The 11,807-nt window shown below is 40.6% G+C and overlaps 2 protein-coding genes across 5 annotated transcripts in view; both read left to right on the top strand.

The window, feature by feature from the left end:
- Nucleotides 1-3,672, top strand: part of LOC143907023 (BTB/POZ domain-containing protein 7) — a 52,710-nt gene extending 49,038 nt beyond the window's left edge. The window contains exon 11 of one of the 2 annotated variants that reach the window (XR_013259704.1): nucleotides 3,299-3,672. Coding sequence is in view for 1 of the 2 variants with exons in the window: in XM_077423498.1 (XP_077279624.1) it covers nucleotides 3,299-3,319 (21 nt within the window). In the remaining variant the exon portion in view is untranslated. The remainder of the gene's footprint in view (nucleotides 1-3,298) is intronic. The other variant, XM_077423498.1, reaches the window with a different exon arrangement.
- Nucleotides 3,673-4,399: 727 nt separating this feature from the next.
- The window catches only part of Jeb (low-density lipoprotein receptor domain-containing jelly belly protein), a 15,559-nt gene continuing 8,151 nt past the window's right edge, over nucleotides 4,400-11,807 (top strand). For 2 of the 3 annotated variants that reach the window (XM_077423514.1, XM_077423513.1), the window contains exon 1: nucleotides 9,003-10,597. Coding sequence is in view for 1 of the 3 variants with exons in the window: in XM_077423511.1 (XP_077279637.1) it covers nucleotides 4,415-4,472 (58 nt within the window). In the remaining 2 variants the exon portion in view is untranslated. Of the gene's footprint in view, nucleotides 4,473-9,002; nucleotides 10,598-11,807 lie in introns of those variants that run through there. The other variant, XM_077423511.1, reaches the window with a different exon arrangement.

Raw genomic sequence — 11,807 nt, 5'->3', positions numbered from 1 at the left:
TGCGCTTTTCTTCGTGCGTGCTTTTATGCTCTCGCAGCTCCCCACCCGCGCTTTATAAATCTTTCCTATGCATGTTGTGGGCCATTCGTACACATATGTCCCGCTCTCGCCGTCGTCGGGGGCTCCGTCATCACCACCGCGACGCAGGAGATAAAGAGATCTCTCTACCCGCACCAAGAAGAGGTCCCAGAGTGTTGACGGTGAAAGCGACTTATCGAAATTTTCCTATGGTTCTATGGAAGATTAGATCCGAAGCGAATGTTGTCTATAGACGCGCCCGTTTGACCCCCCGCTTTGGGGGGAGGGGGGCAAAACGTATGTGCTTTATCACGTAGAAGTTGCGAGCTAGCAACATCTACTTCCCGTCACCGCCCTTTCCCGCGAGCACAAAAATATATATGAAACAGAGTCTATTGAATACTTAAAAATATTATACAGTTTTTTAAATTTTTTTTCTGAACACAAAACTAAAGTTACAAATAAGATTGATGATATGTACAACATTAACAATATTTAGTTTATAATGTTTTGAAAAAGATTGATGATATATATATATATATAAACAATATTTAGATACATTTAAATACATCTATTTAAATACTATTTAAATACATGAAAAAAGTAAGGCGGATAATCAAGTCCTTTCAAAACGGTCGCGACAGGGCGGTTTAATGAGTCCTTTTAAAGGATAGGGAGACCCTTGCATTTTGTCACATGTTACGCACATGTGTAACACATGACGAAATTCGTCCTAACCGAGATTTTTTTGTCCACGGGCCACAAGTTTTCCATTGCGTTTAAATTATAACGCCGCGCTGACTAATCCTGCATTTAAATATCAGTTTTCTTTGATTCACATGTCAGACAGTCAGAACATTATCTTGCTAGAAGCGGAAGTGATTCTACATTTCCTGTATATATTTTTCTAAAATTTCCATTTATGTTATCAGCATATCTTTAATCCAGTATACTAGTATAGTATTAACGCTACATCAACTTCAGTCCAAATAAAATATTTTCACATCATAATATTTTCGAAAACAAAAGAGATACTTATGTATTTTTTAGCAAAACTAAATTGGTTCCTTTAATTCAAGTATTTATAAATAGTTTTAGTAGTGATATATAATTAAACGAGTTTTGCGTCATTTAATATTGTGCATGTGTTTAATAAATTGGTACAATCGACTAAAAGGTTTCTGCTTGCAAAAAAAGAATAAAAAAATATTTAATATATTCTTTTTAATCTCGTCTTATTTTGTCTTTTTTCGTTTGAGAGAAAAATATTTTCTGAATGTAAAGGATAGTAGTGTGGATCTAATTTAACTGTGTTTTTACACAGTGCGGCTAGCAATCCGTAAACGATTCGCACGTGTCAAATGACCTCATAATACTGTATTTACGTATTATATACTCATTATGATACCAGATACTGATATCATTGTTAGTGTGTCCACATCTCTTGAAATTGTACACACTGAATAAATCACTGATGTTTCTGACAGCACATATCAGATTAGAACTTTAAACAGAACGATATACCTATATAATGTACGGACATTTTTACTGAAAAATTTTATTAAACGATAAAATATAAGATTCTGCTTCTTTTCATAATTTTTTGGTATTTTACGAAAAATTCATTGATCTGTATTATAAACGTGCTTACACAATGCTTAGATATTTTTATGCAAAACAAAATAAAAGAATAATTAAAAACAGCTGATGTTATTAAAAAGTAATGACTTTTCGCTTTTATTTACGTCTACGTTCAGAATCTATATAAATATACCCATAAATGATATTGATATGATAACGTTATTAAAAAGTGTTAACTTTTCACTTCGATTTATGTCTGCGTTTAATATATCGAAATCAGTATATTTGGACTAGGATATAAAAATAACTCGGAATCATTCGTTAGACTTTGGCTGAATGATGTCGAGTTCATACAGAGAGCAAGTGATTTTTACTTATAAATTTTTAATTTAATTTTCTTTAATCCGTGCTCTTCTATATAATTTAAAATATGACATCATCGAGCGTAGCTTGCTATTTACAATTAATTATACTATAATTGCACTATACAGGGGTGAGTTATTTTAATTTACACCCCAAAAACTGCTTTATTTTTTATTGTAGATAAAATGCTTTAGATGAAAGTTGTTTGGTTTAAAGGGGGACATAACTCCGATGTGGATCATGTCGTAGATGTTGTTTTCAAGAAATTTTAAAGGCGAGTAATTTTTTAAATAAAACTTGATTTTTTTCCTTGAGATAAAAGATCTCGTCGAGACGTTTTCAAAACACTAATAAAATAACTCTGATTAATTTTTATTTTGGATATCAATTTGGATATTAATTTTATATAATTATAACTATAGTTATAATTATAAAAATAATAACATTATATAAATGTTAAAAATTAATATGCTCTCTCTTTCTCTCTCTCTAAGTATTTTTAATTTTTAAAAGATTTATTTATTGGAACTACTCTGAATTTTTGTGTAAAACTAAAACGGCAAAACACTAAATATATTCTTTCTCTTTAAATTTTAAATGTACATACTTATCTTATACATGTTGGTGCAGGTTGACAGTTTATCGGACAGCGGAAATAATAATGATTCTCTGTGGTTCCCGCAGTACCACTGAATTTGATATCCATTTCTTTTTTATACGACACGTGTCTTTACGTCAGTTAAGTCATTTGGTACAAAAAATATAACACGTATACAAAGAATAATATAAATCCTTCATACATGGATACTTATAAATTTTTCCACGAGAGAGAAAGAGAGAAGCAAAGATGATCCAAAAAGTTTTTCTGATATTCAGGAGAATTCTGACAATTATATATCTGTCCGTTACACTTTTCGCTGATCGATATATGTATGTAAGTCACTCATTTCAGTCAAAACTAAAAATATTAAATATCGATTGTCATTTAATAGCTACAGAAATTCTATAATTTCTCTGAAAAATTTTCGTATCTGGGCATGATATAAAGAAAGGGGAACACCTGTTTCACGAAAATAAATCTAACTAATAATTTAGTTTAATAGTCTTATCGTGAACTGGCAATGGTAAAGCAAATGACGAAGTTACCGAGATTGCAAAGAAGCGATGAGTGTTCAGACATAGTAATCATGTGTCATACGTCATATATATACGTGTTTTTCTTTTTACAATTCTTTCAAGCCTTGAAAATAATATTCGGCGTTTGAAAAGTTAATCCACACACGATAACAATCAGACTATAATTTTGCAATCACAAAAAATGTTATTTCACTTTCAGATACTGTCTGGATACTTCTAGAAGAAATAACCATCTAACTTGCGATGTCACGTGAGTGGATAGCATGTGATTGAACGAAGCAGGAAAAGAAGAAAATACGAGACACAGAGCAAGATGTGGTCACTTACGACTTACGAGAGCGTCTAATTAGACAATTTAAAAGGGATTAAATTAAATAAACTTAAAACCTAACGAACCAAAATTCCTTTCTATGCCAAGGTATCAATAAAACTACGAAAATTTGAACTAAGAAATTCAAAGTTTTGACGTTTTAAGCTCGAAATACTATAATGTTGTCTTTCAATCAGTTTTACTACAATTTTACGTCAATGAAAATTTAATTATTTAGTTTTAATAAATAGAAACTTGCGATAAATAATGGTCTTTGATTGAATTATTATTAATGGAAAACCGATACTAAATTAATTACATTCAATCTACGGTTTGAATGTACCGTATTCTACGCCATTTGATGGTTTTGGTACATCTTATATATAGTATTAAACCGAAATAAGTAATACACATTATTTGTCCTTTACGTAATTCAGACGATAACATACTTATGCAATCTAAACTGCAATATTTTATTTGCTTTTATTTGCTCGCATTAAATAAAAAATAAGATTACAGGCCGCATGATAATTTCAGTACGAGTAACTTTGCAGCAAGATTATGCAAAATTATGATTAAAACTTATACGGCAAAACTGATAAAAGTGTAAAATTGAAGACAAAATAATAATTTCAGAGAAGCCTCGCGCCTTTCTATTCGACTTTCCAGAACGCTTAGATAAGAAAAGTGCTATCTCTGACAGTGAACTCTCTTGATCTCCGGCGATCTTTATCGATCCGCGCCCGCCGACTCTTCGTGCAATGGCGATGAAATATAGCGGAATTGCTGCCGATGATCGTCAGTGGGGACGCACGAGATAGCACAAGTAGGTATACGCCGGCAACGAAGAACCAAGAACGGCTCAAATATAGAGCTCGTGTCTTTTTTCCTCCAGCGGATCAACGGTCACCGTGTTATCGGGCTTAAATTATCCGACAAACTTGTAACCAATATTGGCATCTGGTGTTCTTCGGTGGATCGATGACGGAGGACGTATAAAATCGTATGTCTGAAGTTCGCGATGCAGAGAAAGGTGCGGGTGGTAGAAATCGGAACGCAGAAGGTTTGACGCCGATGCGATTTTAATAAGTCTACGTATTGCGATCTCTCTCTCTCTCTCTCTCTCTCTCTCTCTCTCTCTTGTTCGCAACTTTTTATTCGTTACCGTAGTCAGGCTTACCCCGACACCAGGGGCCCGATACGAGCACGATGTGATACGAGAAAAAATGTTACCTCAACGCGAACATCCCGAGTCTCTCTCGCGTCCCATTAATCTGCCCGGCGCTTCCCCATTCCGTCTCTTAGGATTGCGACACGTGGCGCGGTCCCTTCGTGACGTCGCGCGGTCCCCGCATAAATTATAATAAATAAAAAACGGTCTCTGAGAGAGTCTCTGTAGCGAATCCATATCGTCGTTCCACATTAACCGCGCTGTTAGATATTCATTGCGGAATTATCAATCACGGAATTAGTACAGCCGCGGGGATCGTCGAGTGTGTGGCCCGTAAAGGGTTACAAAGACCTCTCCCTTGCTCCTACGTCGGAAGTAGCAAGTTGGGAATTCCGTTTTTAACCGTGCTATCCCGCGTTTGCAACTTTATTCGTTTCGTTCCCTGAAAATAAACGCGTCCCCGCGCGCGTTGCCACGTCGCTTCTATAAATCGACGCGACAGGCTAAAATTATTATACGTTATTTACGTCGACGTAACATGCGAAAGTGCATCGGTAAATATCGATAAACACATGCATTCCCGGGCATTTTCCCGGAGAGATATTATATTGATCTAATTATCGACAACGATACATTTTCGCTAATGCATTTCTCGCAACCGACATTTCGTCGAAATTAGAGGTGACGGCAAGTGTGCTGTCTAAATGCTCCAGATCGATAATCGCCAACAACCCGTAACAGTTTTACAAGATTGATTAAATTGGGTCAAACTAAATCAATTACATTTTAAAGTAGATCTCTTTAGGGTTCCATTTTTACCCAATAAGGCAATTTAATAAGCATGAAAATCTACTTTTCCGTTACGCGCGCGCGCGCGCGCGCGCGCGCGCGATATTGACTAATGATACATCCGAGTCTAACTGAAGATTATTATAACCAACGGCTCAACAATTACTGATATCATTTATCTGCATACAAGGTTTGTAGAAATTAGACAGATTCACTAACAATTGATAACATTGGATCATCCTGTACGTACATAATGGTAAATTGCTGTTTCCGATGGAATATAGGCATTTCGTTGTGTAAATTTTAAAATATCAATACTGAAGCTCTATCGGGCCAACGAACACAACGCAATCTGCGTTTCTATCATCGTTCTCGAGCAAAGTTTACGATCCCTATTGAAGTGCAGCCATGTATATCTCCGAGTATGCTTGAATGCATCACGAATACGCGATCAGCAACAATGAAAAGCCTCAGTTGACGTAAAACTTTGATGTAGCAGTTTCATTTCAAAATCATCGGTTTTAGTCGACGAGTGTGTTTGCTTGAACATGCGTGCTAGCGTGTAATTTTTAGCCCTGAATTCATCCGAAATGTTGGAGCAAATGTATACGTAACAATAGTAAGCAATCGTCGAAGAAAATATTATTGAATGTAACTCAAAATTTCCTTGCGCGTTAAATAAATATATTCCTTCTATCACACATTTACCTATTAAACGTCAATTAAGATTTTATCTTTCAACTGCTGTCGATGAAAAAAGTATACTAGTATTAGCAGTGAAGGAAAAGTGTTAAGATAATTACATGATTATAAATATATAAGATATTGAAGATTGTTGAATAAAACTCTGCTTTATTTGATAACCAAATATTAATGCATACCTTCACTTTTAAATAATTGTGTTATTTCATGTGTGTCTTTAATAATCTCTTTAGTCGAAAACATATTTTTACGCCTCCACGGAAAAATGAAAAACATTTGGTTTTAATCTACCAGTATTGCTCAAAGTAAATAGATTATAAAACAATATCAGAATCTATTATTCCGCCACGTCCGTTTCCTACAAAAATATCCGAGAGGTCGATAGTTAAAAGCTGTTCCATGTTACTGTGTTATTAACATTCGTGCTCATCTCTATGTGTGAGAAATGAATCCGGTTGTTTTAACGTATTGCTTTATCATCAATAGCTCTATTGTTTTTATTAATCGTATCAGATAAACAATGTATTTTTCGTTGCATATCAGTATGTAGATCGCGAGACAGCCTTTTCTTCTCGTGAGAATTTTGTCTAATAACAAAGAGCAGAATGATAAAGGGCAAAGAGCGTACAAATATTCGCAGATATATCTGTTGTAAAAAATAACCGGCGTACACAACTCATCTGCGCAATATTACGGTTAAATTCGAGATTTACTATTCGCGGCATATATATCTGACTCCCTGGAGGTTCGGTATAGGCGAGTATCTCATTAAAAGTTATCGAAAGCATATAAGTTTGCCTATAACGCCTATGCATTTAAAGGCTTTCCAGAACTATATTATACAATTTACGTTATTAGTACATGCTAAACTCATTATGCCTGTAGATAATGCTTGTTTTATTTATATCGCCTGCTTAACAAGTGTCATAAGTATCACGTAATATCATATTTATCGCACCTGTCCACAATGAAAGATACTCCATATACGCCTCGTGTCCCTTCCTAGGAAAAATAACGTCGCAGTAATATTGTACTGCGGAAGAATTAATTAGCACGATCTAGGAGTTATCATATTTTCAGTTTCTTTGGGCGATCTATTTCCGAACGACGGACGTAAATCGCTATAATTATACTTGTTCGAACGTACGACGAACCATCATTAACTTTCTACCTTTTCTACCTTCGAAACTGGTTATATAAATAAATGAACTTTGAATCGATGCGACCGGAACAAAGAGAGACATGTAAATAAGAGGTCGACGTTGTCCAGCAGGTGCTAAAAATTTCGTTCCTCCATTTATCGTATCCCAAGTGTCCCAGAACTCTATTCCTGTTTTTCTCACAAATACCAGTACACACGTTTAAAAAAGATGATAATTATTTATGCATCAACAACTTTTACGTTACAAACTATTGAGAAGTAAATAATGTACCTTTTTTGCTTTTAGCTTTGAATCTATAATATATAGAGAGATAATTAAATCTTATTCAAATTTTTATTAATTACCATTTATTAAATTTTATATCGATTAATATTTACTTTTTTTTCCTCACTTTTTTCTCATAAATTACAGTACACTTAATTAAATCGTGATTAAATGAGAAAAATCAGTTTAAAAAACTATTATTTTTCGCACGTCTTTTTTCTTAAATAAAAATTATAAGGTTTGTCAATAGTACGCTAAAATAAATATTGTATGTATTACAAATATATGGAGTTTTGAAAATTCCGAATCTATCAAATGTGTTGTCGCGTTGTGTATTTTACGTCACGCACGTTAATTTATGACGGCAAACAGCGAAGGTGTAGGCCATTAGCTAACAAAATGAGAGGGATATATCAAACGCGTATATAAAACTGACGATTAATTAATGAAAACTGTGCCCGGATCTGTGTAGAAGTCAGGGTAATTTGAACGGCAGCCAATTACATGTGTCTTTCGGGGGAAGCTCAGATCGACCAACGTCATCCGCAAACACTCCCACGAAGCCGCAGCCGAGTGCCGAGTGTTATCGAGAGACCGAGACGATCTCCCGTGCGAACGTAGGCAGGACCTTGCGACATGCGTGGCCAAACAGTGATCGAAAGAACGTGTGCGTCAGGTGATATGGCTACATGCGGGAGAGATAGAAACTGGGCGGATACGATTAGGTGCGCACGGCGAGGCACCCAGCCCGACGGGCTGAAACGTAGGGGTAGGGGTGGATTTTACAGGATAGCGAAGGTCGGAGCCGGGATCCCTCATTCCGGTCCTTGATTTTGCGATCTCCGCTTTAATAGAGGAGGGAAAAGGGGAGGGGGGTGGACCGTTCGCCAACCGAGGAACGACCAAAACTGCAGATATTCCCCGCGCGAGATATTATTCCTCAGACGTCATCGTCATCTCTCTCTCAGCAGAGAACTGACGCTCTTTCCCTTTTGTATGCATTTTTCGTTTCGAGCTGCACAAGGGCTGAATGAGTATACGCTCGAACGAGTCTCGAACAGTGTCAGCCCGGCGACAATGCGGCGTCACGTATATTCATGTGACGGGTGTGTATTACGGGGAATTGTCGTATACGGGTGGCAATCGCGGACAGGATGGTGGCACTTCGCGATGGCCACATCACCTTTGACCGTATCGCGGTGAAACGTCATATGAAGTCGCAGGGTGTACGGTCGCCGGGGGTGCTTATAGGGCTCGCGACAGCATTAATCCGTTCATGGGCGCGTCGGCCGGGGTGGTGGTGAGAGACGTGGCGAGGCGAGGCGAGGCAAGGCGAGGCGAGACGAGGCGAGGTGAGACGAGGCGAGGCGAGGCCAGGTGAGACGCATGAAGGGGGTGAAAGCCACCCCGTCGTCGTTCACCCTCTCACCCGGTGTCGGCGAAGAAGAGAGGGGTGAGCGCGCCGGGAGAATGCGCATTGTATATAGCACCGGGTCCTCGCCGCGCAGCGTGGGAGTTAGTTCTGGTGAGGGCGCCAGGCAGCTCACTCACCGAAGTAACCCACCGTCCCAACCCTTCGATCCTCCACATCCCTCGACCTTCGACCAACAAAGCAACCATCCACGGCCGCAACCTCCTCACCATTCGATTCCGTCGTCGCTTCCCGTCGGTCGAGAGCACCTACTTCCGCGCCGTGTGGAAAAAGGGGCGAGAGTAGTCGGGCCACTCGTCGCACGACGACACCCTCGCGAGGATCTCCTCCAGTGTAAACGCGTCAGCGACGGCGTTCGCGAGGAGGTGTGCAGCAGCAGCGAGAAGCGGTGCTGTCGCGCGACGTGCCGAGGTCGGGTGAGCGGAAAGAGTTACGCATCGTGGGAGACGGAGAGAGCGAGAGGAAGAGCAGAGGAAAGGAAGAAAGAGAGGAGCAAGAGAAAGAGAGAGAGGGAGCGTTTCTCGTCGCTCAATGGAACACCGGCGCGGCCGGTCGAGATCGTCGGCGACGTCAGCACGGGAAGTCGGGCAACCGCGGGAAACAGCCTTTAACCTTTGAAATACGCCGCGCGATTATAGTCGCAGACCAGACATCATCATAAAAGATCGGTGTTACAGGCCTAGAGAAAAAAAAGGAGAAAGGGAGAGAGAGAGAAAGAGAGAGCAAGTGAGAAAAAGAAGAAGCGGAGGTGGGAAGAAAGACGGAAGGGGGAACCGTAACTGCGCTAGAAGGAGCCATTAGAGCAACCTGAAAGATTTGTCCCGGTGACTTCGCGGTGTGACTCCGGATCGCAATACCCTTCGGTATAACGTCAAACGCCACACGTACACGTACGCACTCAACGCACGTACGCACGTATATTTAGCGCGAACGAGCGTACGCGCGCGCGCGCGCGCGAGACATCACACGCCCATATATGAACGGCCATACGGAAGCGGAGTGTGGCGAGCGATGAAAATGTCAATGAATGAATCGCGCCCTGCCGTGTGTAACCGGACGACGTCGTACGTGGTATGATCTTACGAGGTGCTGCCAGGGTGCTACTGTCGAGGCGAGCATAGATCTTCTTCGTGGCAATCGCGCGACCAACGATCGAGCTATAGGGGAGGGAAGAGGGTAGCGTGATGCACGACGAACGTTGCCGGAACGGTAACTTCAGCCAGAAACCCGGGTGTCCGCTGTCGAGGGCGGCGGAGCAGTAAAAAGTAAAATAAGAAGAGGACCGGACGCGGCGGAGGACATCCCTTTTATCCAAGGACGTGAGCGAGAGAAAGGGGATATCGCGGGAAACAAAGAGAGGCTGGGCGAGAAACGGTAATAAAGAAAGAAGAGACGAGTGGAAGAAAGAAGAGGCAAGACAGAGGCGAAGAGAGAAGAGGGTGAAGAAAAGAGAAAAAGGAAAAAGAGGGAAGAGAGAAGGAAAGAAAAGAGAGAGAGAAAGAGAAGGAAAAGAGAGATTAGGTCGAGAAGCATCACGGAACGGCGCGACGCGACGCGGAGGGTCGAGGGAAGAAAAGAGGCCGAGACGGCGGGAGATTGGAGGTCCGAAAGCTCTCGGAGGGAAAACGCACGGGCACGGCAGACGCGCGGCGGCGAGATATCAAGAAGCAAGTATAATCCACGTAATGCCCCGCGTTAACACTGCACCTCCTATCGATGAACCGTAATCTCTGTCTGTAACACACCAGGCGTCTCTCGCGCCCGGATTGTCCTCACTCTATATATATATATATATATATATATATATATATATATATATATATATATATATACATATATCAGTGTACCTTTTTTTCTCTACCTTTGTTCTACACATCCTGTGTACCTCTGTCGCAAAATACACGCTCGTGTTAACCGCCTACTTCCGCGTCTCGCACCGACAAACGCGCACCGCTCTCTGCCACGGCAAGCCTGTGCTTTTTGAACGTTTTTCGGGGCACCTGTTGATATGACCGACCTACATACCACACTGCTGCTATCCACATTGTATCACCCTGTCATCGTCGTACGGCCAGATCATCGGATCCGTTATTCGAACCCGATACTCGAGGATCGCGTCGCGTCCCGCGTGTCCGTCACGTTCGCGCGAGTTACGTCGCGGCGGACGTTCGCGGCTCGTATAATGCCCGTATTACACTAGGCGATTGGCGATTGCGTTTACATTTACGTCTACGACTTTTGACCAATCAGAACGGAAATCGCAAATCGCAATCGCCAGCAGCTACTTTCTGATTGGTCAAGAGACGTAAACGCAAACGTAGACGCAATCGCCAATCGCTAGTGTGATACGGGCATTACACGCGGTTGAATCGCTTTCGCGCGATCACGCGGGTTTTAGGACGACTCGAGGGAATTCCCCGTTCCCGTGACCTGAATCGCTGGCGTAAGATTATTTCGATTCCTCGTTTCGTTTTCTAACGCAATCGCGCACTCTGTTGTTTGGGCTTACCTGATAACTTGCGACGCAAAATTACATAAAATGCGTAAGAATGACTCGAGAAAAAGGTTGCGTTTTCGCGAAGGATTTTCTCTTGTCATGCGCGATCGAATTCAACGCAAAATATCTAAGAAATTATCATACAAAATTCTCGTTGCATTCGCAATAAAATTCAGAACTGCTTGGGGCGTTTAAGTTCAACTCGTAGATTTTAGCTGAAAGCGGAGTTCCGGGCAAATACTTGGGTCATTAGTGGTCCGAGTGGGTATCGACATTCGAGTTCACCACCGAGTCTGAAATTAACTCCGAGGGAAACTTGGCTCAAGTAGATAAATCAGATCCTAGCGGTCTGACGTAACGCGCGAGTGCAATTAGGATTT

This window comes from Temnothorax americanus, unplaced genomic scaffold, assembly GCF_048541705.1.
Source record: "Temnothorax americanus isolate GAGA-0224 unplaced genomic scaffold, ASM4854170v1 Scaffold8, whole genome shotgun sequence".
Taxonomy (NCBI): domain Eukaryota; kingdom Metazoa; phylum Arthropoda; class Insecta; order Hymenoptera; family Formicidae; genus Temnothorax; species Temnothorax americanus.
Note: the sequence above shows the minus strand (reverse complement) of the source record. Positions and strands in the feature narration are given on the sequence as shown.